Below are 19,263 nucleotides of genomic sequence, written 5' to 3' on the forward strand. Positions count from 1 at the left end.
ACACCGCGCTGGTTCTGGGGCCTGGTAGGTTCCCTCACCAAGAGTGGATGAGGGGCCCGGGAGGGATGCTTCCATTTGCATTATAGACTTGTGTACACTCCCTAAAGGAACCAGAGAACAAAACAACAATTCAGCCCCAGACAAACCGAATAGAACGTCCTATAAAACAGAAGAGAGGCTCCCTCGGGGTGCTGTGTGAACACATTAGAGAGCTCCATAATACTCCGGTGACGGGGAAAATAATGAAGTTGCGCTGTACACTTTATTTTCCTAAAATTAAGAGTACACATCTTACCTCCCAAGTGACCTTAGAGAGGGAACAGTTCAACAGTTCACGCCGGCCCCAGCCTCCCTGAGAAAGGCTGGGTTCACACGGATGAGCCCCACCCCCACCCCCCATCCAGGGAGCCATCGTCTTGTCACCCCTTCCTCTGGGTAGAGAGACAGCTGTCAGATTGCCATGGCAATCAGGAGAGGAAGATGTGTGAGGCGTTCTCCACAATGGGAAAGAAATGAATATTTCATTCCAAAAAGGGGGAAAAAAAAAAAAAGGGAGAGTCAGTTCAAAATGGGCTATTTTGGGATGTGTTCTCAGACCCCTCGACTCTGGCTTCTTTGAGTCTCTGCAGAGGATGGGGGAGGCGAGAGTCCTAAGCGCAAGGTCCAGCTCTGCCACAGACACGCTGTGTGACTTTGCGTGAGTCACCGACCGCCCCTGGTCTGTCCCCCCCTCCCCTGGCATGACGAGCCACACCCCCCCCTCCCAATAGACTGTTGTAAGGATGGATGTCTGGCACGTGCTTGTCCTCGCGTGAGAGGTCTGGAACACCAGAGAGTGCATATCTGTCTGTCTGTCTCCTTCCCAACCACAAAAGACTTTGAGCTCCTTCGAGAAAGAGGCTGTTGAAGTGCAGCATGGTTATGGCGGTCAGCATTGCCGCCAGGTGCCGTGGGGAACTCAGGGGTCTGCGGTCATGGTAGGGATGGAGCAGAAGGGTCCCCGACAGGCCACAGGGGCCTGGGCAGTTCAAGGGAAGAAGAGGTCCATCTGGCTAGGGAGTCAGGATCTACCAGACCCCTTTTCAGGTGTGTACCTCTGGCTAGCTGAACCAACCCCCTGGCCTCCTCTAGGGGACAGCCTCCATCTCCAGAAGAGAGCTGTCACTCACCAGTACCTAACCCTCCCAGAGGACTTGGTAAGATGAACTTGTAAGCCCCACTCCCAGAGTTCCTCCTTCACGTGGTCTAACCCGGGCACAAGAGTTTGCACTTCTAATAGATTCCCAGGTGATGGGGATGCTGCTGGTCCAGGGACCACACTTTGAGAACCACTACTCTAGACTATTCCTAACAGCGATTAATCCCCAGCCAGCGGACACACAGGCTTCCCAAGGTGTCATAGCTGCTGGGCCTCAGGGCCTGCTCTGGGGGCCCAGATGTATGTGGTCTGGCTTCCCTGAAGGGTTTCGCCAGCTGCTGTGTTGAGCTGTAATCATTGTTTTTCTTCCAGAAGTGTGCTCAGTAGACTGTGGTACTCACGGCGTCTGCATCGGGGGAGCCTGCCGCTGTGAAGAGGGCTGGACAGGCGCAGCTTGCGACCAGCGCGTGTGCCACCCCCGCTGCATTGAGCACGGGACCTGTAAAGATGGCAAATGTGAATGCCGAGAGGGCTGGAATGGTGAACACTGCACCATTGGTAGGCAAACGGCAGGCACCGAAACAGGCACATATTGCTTTATTTTCATAAATCGTAGATCTATAGTGACGGTCGTGCATTGCAACTGGCTGTTCCCCCAGGGACACGAGTGCTCTCCCACATTCCTGCTGCCTCTCCAAATCTCCACGGGGACAGAGAAAGGGAAAAGCAGGGTCCCTCACTGGAAAAAGGCTTTTCCTTCTTTCAAAGATCCCAGGTTGGGAATAAAGGGACCAGTCCAGATTTAAAAAAAAAAAAAAAAAATCCCAATTCCCTATCTTGGGGAGGGAGAAATGCACACGCATGGGAAATGGTCAGCGCCTGGGGACTGCAAGCATCCCAAATCACTGTGGTCTGCAAGTCTTGCCTTTCCAAATGGTCTCCCAGCTGGCTGGATCCCTGGATCATTGCTGGCTGGCAACAATGGGAACACACTTACTTTAGACAGGCGAGATGCTGGCAGGACTCTCAGGTCCCCTGGTAACCAAGGGGCCCCATCAGGGATATGGGCATCCTCTTGCCATGCAGGGCTGTGTGGTGGGGCTCCTGGCCTCCCATCAGCACCTCCACCAGCAAATGTCTCCTCCACTGGTCCCATTTTACTCTTTGGCCAGACCCTTACATGTAAGTTTCTTGACCAAGAATATTTTTTTAAAGGTCAGGTTCTTTAGCAAGAAGTAGTAGTTTCGAAGTTTCATCATTTTTAGTTTTGTTTGGGTTTTGCCATGATTGTGGTTTTAGGAGGTCACTCCTGGTTGGAATGTAGCTAAGTCTCCCTTTAGGAGAAGCCTCTGCTTTATGGCTCTCCACCTCTCTCAGACAGTTAGGATGATAAAGCCGTGAACCTGAATGTCATTTCACCTCTATTTTTTTTACTATCGGTGTTTAATTAGGTCAGTCCTACGATCCATTTCATGCCAAGTGGCTAATCCACTTACCTGTGTGGAAACTCTTGGGGAAGTTTTCCATCAACTAGTGTTAGCCCCTTGACATTACTTTTGATTCTGACCATCAAGTTTGGACCCTCCCCTCTATCCTCGCCCAGAACTCCCTACAGAGCTTGGCCTACCTAGAGAGAGACCCAGCGGGAGGCACTTGCCCAGCGCTGACTGATAAGATCAGACTCAGTTTCCCATGCTGTTCATTTGGGTGGTGAAGCAGAGATAAAGTGAATTGACTCTGCATTTGATTTCCCCCAGTTCCATCTAATTGGACATCCGAGGGGCAGCGTGCCAATCAGGCCCACGACCATAGCACTGGGACCCTGCTGGGACAGTCTGTTGGCAGTGAATTGTTTTTGCAATCTCTCAATGACGCTCCAGGCCCTGCTTCCCCTGCAGCCTCTCTCATCTTCAGTCCCCTGCAGAGGGACAATTCACAGGACTTTCAGGGAGGGAGGCACAGTCCAGGACCAAGAGAGCTCTGACAATAGCTGGCACTCCTCAGGGGTGTTCCTCTTGATGTGCTTTTGCATGTGCAGTGATTTAAATTAAGACCTTTCCTCACCCCCATCTCCCCTCTGGCCTCTATCCCCCCCCCCCCGCCCACTCCAAAGCTCTTGCCAATCCACAGCCTTAAGGTAGCGAATACTACTTTCTCCCCATTCATACAATCCAACATCTCATCCCTTTGCTCCCCTGTCACCACATCTGGGAGTTAGGGGGAACAGCAGGGTTAGTGTCCCCACAGTGATTCCTGATGGCTCTCCCCTACCTATAATAACCTGTCCTTACCCTGCAAATGGTTCACAAGAGGGGAGTCCAGATGGATTAGGGCAGGGGTGGGCCAACCGCAGCCCAGAAGCCAAACCTGGCCTGCTGCCTCTTCTCCTATGGCTCATAAGCTAAGAATTGTTTTTACATATTTGAGGGGTCGACAAATCCAAGAAAAAGTATTTCATGATGCGACAGTTCTGTGAAACTCAAATGTCAGTGTCTGTAAGCAAAGTGTTGGTAGAGGACCGCCAGGTCCACCTGCTGGCATCCTGTCAGCCTGGTGCTTCGGTTTGGCACCCTTTCCGTGGCCCACCAAGCCAGTTGTCGTCTGGCCCTTTGCAGAAAAAAAAGCTGAGCCCTGGATGAGGACAGCTCAAGTGCAGATGGACAGAAGGGAGACGAGGGAGGCAGGTTGGAAGGGGCACCAGCGGAGGCTTGAAGGCTGTCAGGGGCGAGAGAAAGAGAGAAGGTGCAGAGGCCACAGAGTGCAGAAAACAGATGAGGGGAGGTGTCTCTGGGGCCTTTGAAAATGAGATGGGCAGGTGACAGCTTTGGTGTCAGTGGAGAAGGGCGAGGATGTGGCCAGCAGGAGAATGCAGGAGCTTCGTGGAGCCAGCCCTGGGGGAGAGGAATATTAGAAAAAGGTGTTTCTGTGACTTGAAGTGTTAGGCTCAAGTTTCACATCTCTGTGAGCTGACATACAGGAGTTCCTGAGGGACACAGAGAAGGTGCAAATGTATGTCACGTGAAGCTCTCAAAATGAAGAGGGTGCTGGTGTGGGGAAGTCCCGTGTTCCAAATTCAGATGTCCTGTGGCTTTAGAGTTTGTGCTACCTAAGTTGTAAAGATCTGGATCCCCAGAGCCTTCCCTGTGAGAAGTTAGGGCTCGGTGGCTCTATCAGTCAGTCATGTGTCATCTCCTCCTGCTTTTGTTCGCTGAAGATTTTGCAAAAAGAAAAGCCAAATATCCCTTGGTTGGGAGACTTGCTATTGGGAAGCGAGAGAGATGTTTGTAGGCGCATAATTGCTTCTTATGCTTTTCAACCTCTGGCCCTAGAGCTGTTTCGGGGAGTTCAGTCTCTTAGTTGGAACAGACACTCCTGTCATTTCATTTAAAGTAAATGCCACCATTTACAAGCTCAGAATCAGCCTCCTCCTCAGGGATACTGACAGAGAGGAAAGGGAGGCTCTTTGGTCCTTTCCAAGCAGAGCCTCAAATGCTATGTTTTGAAAATAGAAAATAAATAAGAATGAAATGGCACATAGTCAGTAAATAATGCATCGGGAAGTTTGGGGAGAGGCAGAATGAGGAGTGGTTAGTGTTGGGTACGTAGGTTGTCTGGGGCCTCTTTTCAAAAGGTCACAGTGAGGTGGTTTTCTTGAGGTCACTGCAAATAGTGCACTGAACAATTCACATCAGAATTGGTGGATCACATTTATTATATTGAAGGAAGCAGGAGAATAGGTAGGGAAGAAAGGGAGGAGCCCAAAGCATGGACTTCTAAAACTCCATCAAGTTGAAGTACCAGGATCTAGCCATGTCTGGTCAAGTGCATTGCGGAAACTTGCAACCAAATTACTTATCTATGGAAATTTAGTACATTTTGCCACAGACTTTCATATAAGGTATGATATTTCAGTGTTGACTATCAGAGCTAACTTAACAGCTCACTTGATTCTACCAAGCAATGATTCTTGTGTTATCTCATTCGAACAAGTTCAATAAAGGTATGGCTAAAATCTACAGAATTGCATGGATAAGATATATACTTTGAATCCCAATTGACCACGATCCATGTATATCGTTGGAATATATTACTTGGATTAGGTCCTGTTTACTCCTATAAATAAGCCAAAATGCACATTGTGTGGTCAGAATAGGTTTACTCTTAAAACATGACCTTACCATGGGTTGTTCCTATCACCTGCCACCTGCCTATGACCTGCCATCAGCCTTTATTAAAGTTGAGGATTTAACATAAAAAAGTTGGCTATAGCACCAGAGCATGAAAGAACCATAGAATTCTCATTAGGTCAGAATCCCTAGGAACCGCAGTAGACTCAGGCAGGCATCTCTTTTATTATAAATAGATGTAGCAGATGCTAACGTATTTTGCCAACAGAGTGGTCAGGCGAAATACAAGGGAGAAGTCAACCTTTGTATTAGCAGGGAATAGAGAAGGGAAGTTAAATGCTACTGGTGCTCTGTTGTGATTATCTGCTGAACACAGGCTGTCGGGACATCTGCTCTCTGTAATGCACACTGACACACCCACAGGCCAGATCAACCAGCGCTGGCTCCTTCCAAACCTGGGTGAACTATTTGGTATGTGGGCAGTGAGCAGTGTCTGTCACCGTTATTCCAACTTGTGTATTTTGCCTGCGTGGTCCTGACCTCTGATCACGTCTCCGAATCGTGACAACTTGATTCCTAGGGCCACGTGGGGCTGAATGACCTGAGCAGGTGCCACAAGTCGGAACAGTTTTCTTTTCCCTCTATTGCACCGGGCCCTTCTATTTTTCCTCTTTAATTGGTTGGGGAAAGAAATAGGTTCTTGTGATGTTAATAAGGAAAATGAATCTTTACCCAAGGTAAAACCAGCCGTGCGGCAATCTGATGCGCTGATTAAGTGATTGTCATCAAAAGTAGACAGGGTCACAGTCCAAGAGGGAGAACGCTTCAGAACAATAGGGACCAGGTTGGGAAGGAAACGGCTGTTCAAATTAACCAGCTCCAGACTGAGGACAGCTGCCACTGCATCTCATTCCAGTTTCATTCCAAGTTATGGAAATGTGTTTTTTTTTTCTTGTAGCTATTGTCCTTGAACATTTGAGATTTTGCGACTCTACAATGAGATCAAGTTGACATGAAATTAGCCTCTGTGGAGCCGTGTCTGGAGAAGCACCTCATTCTCTGATTGGTTAATTAACCTGTTTCTCCAGGGGCTTTTTTTTTTTTTTTTAAAGTAAAAACCTGAAGTGATAGCCCTTCCCTGTTAAAAATTCCAGACAAACTTTGAGCACAATGATTTTTGGTTTTATTTCTTCCCACAATTTGGCCAAAATGCGAGCCTTCTCCGTGCAGGTCGGGAATCCCATGTGCCAGAAATTCTCTTTCAATCTGGATCAGATAGTCTGTTCAAGGGTTCCTATCCAAACCCAGAACAAAGACTGAAAGGTAGAAGTTACCGGAATACATTTTCACATCACTGTGAAAAAAAAATAAAACAAGATGACAGGAAATAACGACTTTGTAGGTAATGAGATTCTCGTCAACGGAAGTGTTGGCTCTCTTGTTCCGGATATTGAAGAGGAATATTTTAGTATCAGCTGAAAAACAGACAGACACAAACCTCCCCCCTAACTTTATGATTTGACCACTCTGTAGTTGAAAAAGGAGCATTTTGGGAATTGTTTCCTATATGAGTTAGTAATTCTGTTCATGAAATGCGTTCCCATCAAAAAAAAATTAAGGAGGGGAGGGTTCTCAACATTTCAGATCAGTGGGGAGACAAAAACTGAGATCATCCTCTGTACTACCCCCCCTTAAAGTTTCAGAGGAACTGGTCACAGACAAGCTTGTAGCCCTCAGTGACAGGGCCACCTCCTGAGAGTTTGGATGCATCACTTAATGATGGAGGTGCATCCCAAGAAACACGTTTTTAGACGAACATCAAGAGTGTAGTTACCCAAACCTGTGTGGTCTAGGTCAGTCACTCCATGTGGCCTCTGGTGACATCAAGAGATGCAGGAGACACAAGATTCATGAGGCTGCTGCTGGGGAAACACAGATAACTATTTTACAGTGAACATGGTTTTTGTAGGTTGGAGTACTCTCTGAAACAATGATAAAAAGCATAATGTAGTAAGAGTGTCAACACAGTTGTTTATTATCATAACCTGGCACTGTGCCCTGTCTGCCCATCATTGCAGGTGCCCTATTTTGTACAGCTGGCAGCACCCTAGGTTTGTTGTACCAGCATCAGCACAAATACAGGAGTGATCTGTAGAGCTACAGGTTATGGCTACAGTGCCACCAAGGTGATAGGGATCTTTAAACTCCATTAGACTCATCCAGGACCACCATCACATATGTGGTTTCTTGTTGACCCAAAGCTTCATTATGTAACTTGATATGAAATACAAAACTTCCCAAAAGCAAAGAGCCAAACGTGGTTTGGAACTCTTAGAACATAGACCCGTGGACGGAAATTAGCATAAGGAAGATTCCAGACTCAAATAAAGGAAAGCATGTTAAGAATGAGATCTGTTGAAAAGGATGGGACGAGGTGCCCTGGTATACAGTGGGTGCTCAGCCCTGGAGCTTTTGCAGAGATTTAGCATCCTTTCCCATCCTTGCTTCTCAGATCTTACAATGCGCACTAAATAATTTACATTAAAGGAGAAGGGAAGACAGAGGGGGGCCATGGCGGGTGGATCTGGTAGATATTTGTGATGGACAGCTTTTACATCATTCAGCATCTGATTCCCTATAGAGTCTTGTAAAAATAGATTGGCCAGCGGAGGGGGACACCAGGGTTCTGAGCTTGACTGCCACACTCTATCTGCCCTGGAGCAAATCACCTCGCCTCCCTAACCTCGATTCCTTCATGTGGCAAATGAGGAGGTTGGACCACATAATTGCTTTCTAGGGCATGAGACATGAGCAAGAAGGAGATGCTTTTCGTTGGTGTACAAATATACCTTATTGAATAGTTATATAGTGCTCTTCAAAGTAAGTATTAAGAAGAAAACCTATAACTAGCACATCAAATTCATGATCATATAGGTGTTATTGCTTAGGGATGTGGTGGAAGTGGGTAGCATTATTAGGCCTGGGTAAATTTAAAGAAAAATATTAAGTAAATAACACTGCAGATATTGCAAATATCACAAATGCACTATGTGATTGACTGAATTTAGAACACACTTGGATGAGATGGTCTCTGAGGACCTGTCCATTTCCAGGGTTTTATTACTTTGGATGCAGAATCATAGGCGTGAGCCACTGTAAGGCAGCCAAGGCTGTCAAGGGCTGAGAGCCTTTCTCTCTTCTGCACCACAGGTTTTCAGTGTAGACTCCCTTAGCACACACTAAAGACTACATTAAAGGGACAGATACATCAGAATGTTACCCCAGGTGATGAGGCATCGTCAAATTATTGAGTGCCGTGAAGGGTAGATTTTTTTTTCTTCTTTTCCCTCTTCTTTTTTTGCAGTGCCTGGGCCTCATGCATCTAGGCAAGCACTCTACCACTAAGCCACATCCACAGTCCTTGAATGGTGTTTTTTATTATTAATTTATTCATTTATCGCTCACCTTTGTTCTAATTCATATCCAGTATCCCCAGGGACTCTTTTGTGCATTAAAAACCTTCCTTGTATAGGTTGGGTGATCAGCCCTCCATTTTATCTACTCGTACTATACTTATTTTTTTTTTAATTTTTATTTTATTACTGAGGATTGAACCCAGGGCTGCTGCTCAACTACTGAGCCACATCCCTAGCCCTATTTTGTATTTTACTTAGAGACAGGGTCTCACTGAGTTGCTTAGTACCTCGCTAAGTTGCTGAGACTGGCTTCAAACTAGAAATCCTCCTGCCTCAGTCTCCCAAGCCACTGGGATTACAGGCATGCACCACCACACCCAGCTTATAGTATACTTTTTAATAAAGATAGTGACGTTAAAATAGTTGATGTACCTTCAGTTCACTTGGGTTGGGACAAGTGCAAGTGTCATGAAGTACTTAAGGACACAAGCTTTCTTGTCACTCTGCCTGAGCTCACATCTTGGCAGCTTTTCTAACCTTATGTGTCTGGGTTTCTTTGTCCCTAAGATAGGGATACCTAGCACTATTCCAAGTGTGAAGTTAGAGCCTAGTAAACATGAGCTGAAGTCATCCTCATCATAGTCATTATTGAGTACTGATGTAAAAAAAAAATTGAAGGGCAAAAGAGGAGTTTCAAAATAAAATTCTTATTAAAATTTTTCTCATACCTTCCACCACCAAATGTGCCTCCAACCCATCAAGTAGTTAGTGGCATATCAAAAATAATCGCACCCCTATCCAGTTCCCACACAAAGGCGAACAAGGCTTGCTCAGCCACCTACTGGCATCTGCATCTGAGAACCAGAAACAGCCTTTGTCCCCTGGAATTAAAGCTGCTTATTTTTACCAAATAACCCAGCTATCCATGGGATCAAATATCTATGCTAATAGAAACTTGTGAAATTAGGATTTGCTTCTTTTGACCAAAGGTTCTAAAACTCAACTTCTTAGACATGATCTGGGAGAGCCAAGGGGCCTATGAGAATTTGGTTTCAATTCTGGGTTTTATTTTTATAACAAGTATATTTCAAAAGGTAAAAATCCCTCTTTGAAGTGTTATTTGGAAATTCTGCTATTGATGCACAGAAATAAAACTTTGGTTCTCTTAAGCCTGTATTTCTCAGGCTAGAGATCACAGACACCCCTGAGGAGCTAGGAGGACGGTATCTTCTCCTTTAAGGTGGAATTCAGCATTTCTCAAGCTGGGATGCTGTCCAAATCAGTGCCTCTTAGAACACATGGTCCTGCTCTCTCTTTTTTCTTATTCTTTCCCATTCCTTGTGAATCTAGGATGCAAGATTTACTTGCACTGGCTTTACACGTCATAGAAAAATCCAGCTTTGCCTCCATCAAGTACCATGTGTGCTTTCTCAAAAATCATTGATTCCCTGTCCCTATTCAGCCCCATAAACCTCACAATTACCCTCATTTCTCCCCTGCTGCAATTGCTCAACTCCTTGGAGCATGACCTGGGTGTGACATCTGGGGATTCTCAGCAATTCCTGGCTCATCTCCTGGGTTATCCGGAGCCACACAGGATACCCCAGATGTTCATGAAAGAAACAGATTTTGCATTTCCTCCCAAGTTGCTTGCCTAATGGGGTTCAGTCTTCTCCACCCTCTTCTTTGATCGCATGCTATTTCATGAGCTCTTTTTTAAAAGATTGCCTTGGTTGTCTTTGGGAAGTAGAGTGTCGCCATCTTGAAAACCTACCAGTCAGAATCAGGGTTCATGGCTTGACTTCTTTTTATCATGCCCTTCTGTGCGTCTTCAGAGTCAGACTGAAGAAGGAGGAGCTATGTCATTGGCCATCTCTTGAGCTTTTCCATTTGTAATAAAGAAACCGTATGAAAATAGCAGCTAGGCACATTTTTTTAAAAAAGTATTTCACCATAAACAGTCTCAAGATAATTAGCATGGATTAAATTACAAGAGAAAATGCATTTGGCTAATCTTTCCTCTAATTAAAAAAATATCCCTAGTTTTAAGTAAAGTGTTTGTTTTTAAAAACATATTTTCATTGTAATCGGGAAGGGAGAGGCCTGTTTGGTCGTCAGTGATAGGGTAAAATATCTGCAAAGTAATTAAAGTTACCATCCAGTGGGTTTGTTAAATTATTATCAAGATCCTTATGAAGTGAGACCAGACTTTTCCCATGGCTGTCACCCAGGGACTCTCCACAAAGGACAGCATCTGTGATCCATGAAGTCAGCAACTTTCTCTGTGTTCTCAGATCCCTGATGATGTGGTCCCCGCGGCCAACAAGTATCAGCCAGAAGGTCAATTCATAGGTTATGTGCTTTTCCAAGTTAGCTGGGATTAGACTCAAAATGAAGCTGGTCTGTAATGTGGAAAGTTTCTAGGCTAGAATAGGCTTATACTCTAGCCCTTCCTGAGATCCATTCTAAAACTGATAGAACCCAAGTTGCCCCCAGTCTGACTCACAAACATGGAGCTTTTCACTTCACCTCTCCAATTTCATGGCTCATCCCAACTGCAAAGCTCACTCCCCACTTTCACTCCAAGGGCTTCTAGAAGTTTCCATAGTATCTCACATCCTCACATTTAGCCAATTCGGGTTCTTCAAGAATGGTCCTTGAAATCTGCTACCTGCAAAATCCATTTCCAGGGATTCCCACAGTACTTCCACAGCACGTTGTGGTTCCACAGCAGGGTGTGGTCATCAGTGCCATTGGATGACCCAGCACTCACTCTCCTGAAATACTGCCATGGGTACACAGCAGAAGAGGGAACACCACACTCCCCACTCAAGAAGCCAGTCCTGTGTGCCTTTGGGAAAATGGTCCTTCACTTTTACCTGCAGCACCTCCCGCCACGTGGAGGTGCCATCCCAGGGCTGGGATAGAGCAGATACCATGGAGTTCTTTTGGTTTATTCTCCTGCCCCAACCCTCAGACTTGCTCTCTCCACCTGAGGTAGTGGAAGGATGCTTTTAACTTCTTCAAGCACTGCCACTGTCCAAGTCCCAATTGAGATTCAGTCAGGACCCGGCTGTTTCTACAAGCAGCTTTCTAAGAAAATTCACTTTCTCCTTATTTCAGTGAAGGGGTTGCTCTATTTTCAACTAGGTCCCCCTGCAAACCAAGAGTCCCTGAGCCTTCTCTCCCTAAAAATTACAGCAATACAGCTCAGGAGGCTGAGACAGGAGGATCACAAGTTCAAAGCCAACCTCAGCAAAAGCGAGGCACTGAGCAACTCAGTGAGAACCTGTCTCTAAATAAAATACAAAATAGGGCTGGGGATGGGGCTCAGTGGTCAAGTGCCCCTGAGTTCAATACTTGGTACCAAAAAAAAAAATCACAGCAATGTTGGAAAGGAGAGGGGAAATGCTGCCATATCCCCAGATCCCAAGTTCCAAGTACAAATGCCACCAAGGGCATTTCCCTCCTATCAATGATGAGACCCACTCATCTCAAAGTGGACATCACAAAAATTACATCCTGCCAGACCCTAGAAAAGGAAAGTGTTAGCAAACATTCCAGAGTCAGAAAACTCCATGTGATTGCTTTTCAGGAGGAATTGGAAGAGCTGAGAATCCCGGGCCACAAAATTCCAAGTTTAGCCACAGTACTCCCTGGTCAAATTAGTGGTGATGTTGGTTCGAGCCTGGCCCAGAGGGGTCATCTGTCTAAAACTGTACGCAGAGTGATGAGCTCTGAGAAGTGTGAATTGCATTTCTTTATTTTTAAAATTATGCTTTAACTTCAAAAGGGATTGCCAGACAGCCCTGGATAGGTGTCTAGAAATAATGCCAGGGGGTGGGAGCCTGAAAGATTATAAAATAACTACCTTGCAAGTGTGGGGGAAATGTTTGGATTTTGATTGCAAAAATTAGCAAGCTATTAATGACCAGTCTTGCTCTTGCTTCCAAAACCACTCTCTCTAATGACATGAAACTCAAAGCGGTGGCTTGTGCTTTGCAGAGAACATCCCAGCTACAGGGCAGCGAGACTGTTTTTCTATTGTAGGTGCGTGTGAGCACAGGAAACCCAAATGTCACTGATGATTGCAATTCCTGTGAATAGGGAAAAGAGATTGAAGATATTGGTGGTGGTGCAAGATCCTTGCTTTTTCCTATTAGTCCAGGCAATGTGGGCAAGGGCAGCTGGGTCCCTTAAGCATGCTGCTATCAACTTCTCCCACACTTTGAATATGAGCTGATATAACTTTTTATTTCCATTAAATGAGGCCAGGAAAGATCTGTATCTATTCACTTACAGACCTGCTCTCTAGGGGTCTGATGAAAGAAATGTTATCATGTCATAGAGAAGCTGGGCACAGAACACGGTCTTCCCAGAATTAGAGAGTTTGGAAGATACAACACACATCAAACCCTGCTGCAAACCGTGCACCTCTCCAGGATGAGTTCACAGAATGCAGCGTCTTCTCTCCTCACTATTAACACTCTGTCAGCGCGTCACTATTGTCATTTTTTGTGCATTCAGAGATTCTGCTGTGTAGGAAACCTGTAGCAAAAGCATTGAGTGCAGAATACATGTCATCGAACAAGCCAGACTCCAAATCCGTCCCCTATCACTTGCAAATTGGGTGACCATTGACAAGTTATGTATCTTGAATAAGCTTCCGTTTGCCCATCTATGGGTTGGGGATAGTAACACCCATGTCCTGTTGTCATGAAGGCTCCGCTTCTCTGAAGCATTTAACACAGTGCTTGATATCCCATAAATATCAACACCACGCCTTCTCTTTACCTCCTTTCCCAGCAAGTCTTCCCAACGTGAACAGTGAAGAAACTAGTAGAGATGGCCTGCAACCATACATGGTTAGGAGTCCAAAATTCTAGAAAAAGTCCAGCAGAGGACAAGGTATCCATAGGCCCCTCCTACTGCACTACTTCAGGAGGGGCTCACTGGGACCCATTGCTTCCATTCCTTCAAAAAGGGAGAATACAGGGAATGAAAGCCAGGAAGATACAGGAGTGGTCCACTTAGGCGCTCCCTGTGGTCCCAGGAACATGGGTGTTATAGACATCAACCAGAAAACCATCCGTGAACGATTCATGCCATGTGTGAGTTCCACACCTCCTGTGTCCAGTGCCAGCTGAGCTTCATCCATTCATTCATAAAACATTTATTGAGTGCCTAATGTATGCCAGTACCATGCTAGTTGTGCCAGAAAGCCTTCTCTCTGAGAATGGTTGGGGAAGCAGGAAGAGGAAGAAAGGTTTTCAGGGGGTGGTAGAATCTGAGAACTGCAGACCTCACCTGTCCCCTTGCCCACATGAAAGTCAGCACTTTGCTAACCCAAGACACCCTTCCTGATGTTTCTGGCGGTCATTTTTTTTTTTTAATTCTTCAACATTCACCCTGCTCAGAGCTTCCCCATAGAGACCAGTGTAAGGACGGAAGCTTTAAACTTCAAAGAGTAAATTCATCTGTAGCAAAACAGAAAATAAAATAAAACATCATCTGTAACACAATGTAATTGCATAAGAGAAAGTTGTCAGGTATCAAACTGTGTGGATACACGCAAATGACGCCCTCCTACCTGTCGCTGTTTTCTACGAGGGAGGAAATTCGCTTAAGTAGAGTGAAGACAACAACTCATTAAAATTTGATTTTCCCTCCGATCCCTTTTTATCTTTTAATCCTCCATATATGGCACAACTTGTTCTGTTAAATAACACTCATTAATTAAATCTCTTCTTAGCTATATCTATATTTTTATTTATTATGAAAACCTTCAGATGCTTATAATCTAATTTAGCTGGATTACTACTTGGACATCTCTAAGTGAGAAAACTCTGAGCTTTTAAGGTGGAATTACTGACAAGGAAGGGGAAGGGGTGGGAGGGCCATTCACTCCTCCTCGTTTCCCCTTGGTGGGAGGTGGTTGGGCCTGATTTCCTCTGTGGGGGGAGTTGGCCTAGATTTAGAGAATGAGGGCACTATAATTCAGGATCTTTGTTGACTTAGAATAGGGAAGGGAGGGCAGAACCCCGAGAAAGAATTGTGAATTCAAATATCCCTGTATGAGAGAGGAAAGTACCAGGTACGTGAGACGGAGGGGTAAGGTAGCTGGAAGTAAGAATGAGCCAGAAAGAGTCTACGGCGGGCAGATGTGACCCAACTCCGCATGAACATTGCCATGTAGAACTGCAAGCCTCGTTTTTCCAAAATGTGCAATTTTTTAGCAGAGGCCAGAAATCAGGATTGTTGTGCCTATTGTCTGAAATTCCAAATGTTGGCAAGAATTCAACATTTATTAAAATGTTGTTGAGGCCATTCAGATAAGATTGGAGCCACCCATCTGCAACCATTTATGCTCACCTGCAGGGCAGGAGGACTTTTGAACTAAAAAGCAGCCTTTGCCTGGATTGATACTGGGACAGCTGTGGCTTCTTTGGTTTGATACCCCCACTCTCCTTGGTGACTGGTTCGAGCTGGTGGGAGTCTCTCTGCCATGGTACAGTGGTGATAACTTTGCACTTACATGGTGAACTTTCTCCAAGGAGCTCAAAAGATTTTGTGTTGCCTCAGTGGACCTCACAGCGAGCCTGTGGGGCAGGCAGGTAGTAGTAGCCCCCAAACATACCATGAGCGGCAACAAGGAGTGTTTTGCACACATCCAGCTAGGTTGACTCATTGGTTTAATTCCATGGTCTACACGATTGACAGATATGGCCTTCAAGAAGCACGGGCAGGTTTCTCATTACCACCTCCTCAGCCGCCCTTTTTGGCTTCTTATCTTCCTTCCATCTGCTCCAATTGACAGCTAAGCCCCAAGTCCCAGCAATGAATACAAGTGAACTGAGTCAGAGACTAATTCCTGTCGTGCGTGTGAGTGTGTACATGTCTGTGTGTGTGCCTGCATGTATGTGTGTCCACCTGACCTCTCAGCAGGCCCAGCATGGTACATCTGCACCGTTACAACATGTCTCCCCATCACTCATTGGTCTAACGCCAGGCTCTGAAACGCTACCTTTGCAAATGTTCAACACCCAGAACCTCCACAATGGGTATCTGCAGGACTCTGGATACCTGTACTTTGCAGCACTGCTAATAATCTGTGCTGGTTGGGGCCCCGATGTCCCTTTCTCTTCTTTAGACTACTAGAAGGACACCTGGGAAGCCTTTCCCTCGCAGAACTGGTGTCCATGCCCCCTCTCCAGTCACAGTGGATTAATGGGAGTGGCCATGTAAATAGGGACTAGGGCAGAGAATTGAAGTGGAGACCAAGATGAGGATCTTCTGTGAGTTGCCTTGGAAAGAATACCTGGGAAAGTCAGACTGACAGCTGTATGTGGGCACGTCCAGGTTATCACCGTCCCTCATGATGGGGTACTTTTTCTAACAGTCCCTGCCCTGGCCCAGCCTCTGCTTCCTAGGCCTGCACACTCTGTGCCCTGCTCTCCTTGAGGAATTCCTTGGACTTCTCAGGCATGACTCAGAGAGAAGCCCCCGTTCTGCCATGTAGACCTATTGATGTTCTTCCCAGGACAGCACAGCTCAAGTATCCTACATTTTCTAGATTGCCTGGCTCTTCTTTCTAAATGGTCTCCGATCAAGCCACTGAATCCTGGGAAGAGTTCCCAGCATGACACTCTGCTATGATGCAGCCATGCCTTAAGCATCCTTCAGAGGCAGGTGCAAAACCAGGGAACACCTGGCCATTTCAAATGCAGTGTGTTGGGGAGATAACTAGACCTGTTGGAACCGCCAAGGCTGATGTATGCACCAGCATCCCGTCAGACCTGGCCAATCAGAATTGCTCCTCTTTAGAGTCAGAGGAAACAACGGCATTTTCCAGGGATGAAAGTGTTAAGGATCCCACAGAAAAGAATGGGAAATTTCTCCTTGATCTAGTTGGAACTAGGAACTGATTGAACTTCCAGAATCAAGCATCATGTTAAACCTCTCCCCAGTAGATCAAAATCAAATATTGAACATTTAAAAGGTATGTAGATGAAGAAAGCTGCACCTTTGCTTCTATACGTGAGTGTAGAAGGCATGGTTTTTCCGCTGCCTTGGGAGAACTCAACTTGTGCTTTTCACTGGGTTATATGAAGTGGAAGCTATTCAGGCTTTCAAAGGTATGCTGGGGGGTGGGGGTCCTCTGTCCCCTCATTCATTAAGCCTCTCAAGTAATGACCCATCCATCTTAACACAGGTGCATTTACGCATGCACGTAAAAAAATAGCTTCTGGGGACTTAAAGGGACATGAGGGTGGGAACCTCTCTGTTGTAGTCTCAGGGCGCATGCATTCTAGAAATTCAAAAACCTCAGGGAAGTGGCACCCATCTCCACTGCTGCCAAATCTGGTAGCTCAGAGTGTCCTTTGCTCAGGTTGCCAACAGCTAGAGACAGCACACCAGGTGGAGCCCACCAGACTGAACTCTCCTCCAGAAGCCAAATAGTGGAACTCAGGGAGCCCCAGGCTGGCAGAGGCATCATTAGAGAACTGGGGCTACTGGAATTTCCTCTTTCAGCCTGCTTCAGTTTCCAGAGAAGCTGAGATGAGATTCCAGATGAGCTAAGTCCCTGGTTGGACCCACAGGTCCCTTCCAGCTGCATCCGACTGATCTCTGCGCATTGGGGATGGATTTACCTTGACATTTAAATTTCTGCTTCTATCACCAACGAGATTGGGTTATGCTAAGTAATACAACTTTAAAATATTTTCTGAGCAGTAAAAGCAGACGACCGCAGTGTTATAAAATCTTGTCTTTTAGGAGACATTAAAATGTTACTGATACTGATCGCAGTGAGGTAGAAAGCCGCCAGCCAAGACTTTGAGGGGAAGGAGGCAGAGCCCCTGGAAACAGCGTGAGGCCGATGCATAAAAAGGTAGTTTAAGCCACGTCAGAAGCTAAAATCGCACGTTGCTGGGGGTTTGCCTTTTAATTTGTTTTTCCTCGCAGGCTGTGGCTTTACCCCTTTCCATCAAAGCCTTGACGGTACCTCCCAAGAAAGGTGGTCTCTGGCAGAGCCACTTCCTTTGGTTTGGCCAACCTTGGCAGCTAGAGATACTGTTCACAAGGAACCTCGATTATCCCCTGCCTCGGAGCCTGGAGCACAGCAAGGTGCCTCAGTATGTATGTGCTGGCTGGCCAGAGGTTCCCTGAGTGTGTCCTCTTCCCTCCTCCCACCACCACCAGCCCAGTCATTTAAGACAGGGAAAAAGAAAAACCACATTGTACCTTAGGAGAATAGTTGGGGAGGGGGGTGGAAAAGAGAAGCCTCTGTGAGTTACCTTCAAAAATACTATGTTTCTTAGCTAACAAAATAGCCCATTAGTTAGAAAGGAAGAGCTGGATTAGAAAAGGGACTCACCTGGTCACTCCAAGGGCTCTCCTGAGTTTGGGGGCATTTGGGCTGGAGCAGGGATATTTTGGGCCTTTGACTTAGTACATGCACTCACAGTGGGGTACTATCACCCCCAAAGGATTGGAAAACAGTTGGAGGGACAAAGGAGGAGCTTACTCTTTTATAATGTGTATGCAGCTAGACAGTGAATTGGTGGCTTGGAAATATCACAATAGGGAGAGAAATTGGGGGGAAAGATCTCAAAAGCTTCCTGGGAAGGAGATAAGGAATAAGTGGGCAAGGATAGAGGGAACCGTTTCTAGAACCTCACAGACGTGCCTTTGCATCTTCGGGGGAAGGAACATCCTGCCAGCTCCTCTTTCTGTGTTTATCACCCCCTCTGCCTGCTGGCTCAGTTTTATACCAAATCAATTTGGACTGGAATAACCAGAAGGCCAAATAGTTAATTTTGTCCCTGTGGTTAACGTACTGACCTTCCAAATTTCCTTTTCAGAACTTACCAGCTAACAGTTATATTGAGTACTTAGCACAAAACTTGACATCCCTGGTGCTAGGTTCTCAACATGACTTCTCTCATCTAATCCTCATGTCAATGTTCTGAGGTGGATAGTGTTAGCATCTTCGCTTTATAGGTGAGAAAGCTGGATCAGGGAGTTTAAGCACAGTGTGAAAGTCATCGAGGGGCAGATGAGCTCGAAAGATCCAGGTTGACTTATCAGAGACCAGGCTTAATCTTTGCACTGTCATGATCAACTTACTCTGTCCCCAGATAAGTGCAGCAAGAGGGTTTCTTGGGGACCCAGCAGTGCAATCAGGTATATGGGCACCAGGGAGTCACCCTTACCTGTTGGTAAAGTTATCACCTGCAACCGTGTGCCTTGAGTGTTGGGGTTAACCCCCACCCCATTAGCTTACCCAGTGGCCTCCAGGCCAAAGAGCACCAAGCAATCTCAGGTCCCAAATGTGACTCGTCACCACACCACATATGCATAATTGGCCAACTTTCCTCAATTTAAGTTGACTTTCTATCAGAGTTCACATTTCCACCAACTTTTCATTAAATTAATTATTCAAAACAATTCAGAGTTAGCGTTCTCACAGCAACTGTAACTCTGCCATGACTAGATTAAGGCGTAAATTGAACAGCATGTTTTGCAATAAAGTTAATTTTATATTCACCAGAGAACTGAGTTATAGTTGCTGTGGGAACCA

The 19,263-nt window shown here is 45.9% G+C and overlaps 1 protein-coding gene across 18 annotated transcripts in view; it reads left to right on the forward strand.

Annotated features, from left to right (window-relative positions):
• The window catches only part of Tenm2 (teneurin transmembrane protein 2), a 2,558,256-nt gene that overhangs the window by 2,437,530 nt on the left and 101,463 nt on the right, over window positions 1–19,263 (forward strand). For 14 of the 18 annotated variants that reach the window (XM_078052148.1, XM_078052158.1, XM_078052210.1 and 11 more), the window contains one exon: window positions 1,511–1,723. The exons of 1 other annotated variant lie outside the window; for it this stretch is intronic. In XM_078052148.1, the coding sequence (XP_077908274.1) occupies window positions 1,511–1,723 (213 nt within the window). The remainder of the gene's footprint in view (window positions 1–1,510; window positions 1,724–19,263) is intronic. 3 more of the 18 variants (XM_078052181.1, XM_078052184.1, XM_078052190.1) reach the window with 1 other exon arrangement.

Source organism: Ictidomys tridecemlineatus, chromosome 1 (assembly GCF_052094955.1).
Source record: "Ictidomys tridecemlineatus isolate mIctTri1 chromosome 1, mIctTri1.hap1, whole genome shotgun sequence".
In the NCBI taxonomy this organism is placed as follows: domain Eukaryota; kingdom Metazoa; phylum Chordata; class Mammalia; order Rodentia; family Sciuridae; genus Ictidomys; species Ictidomys tridecemlineatus.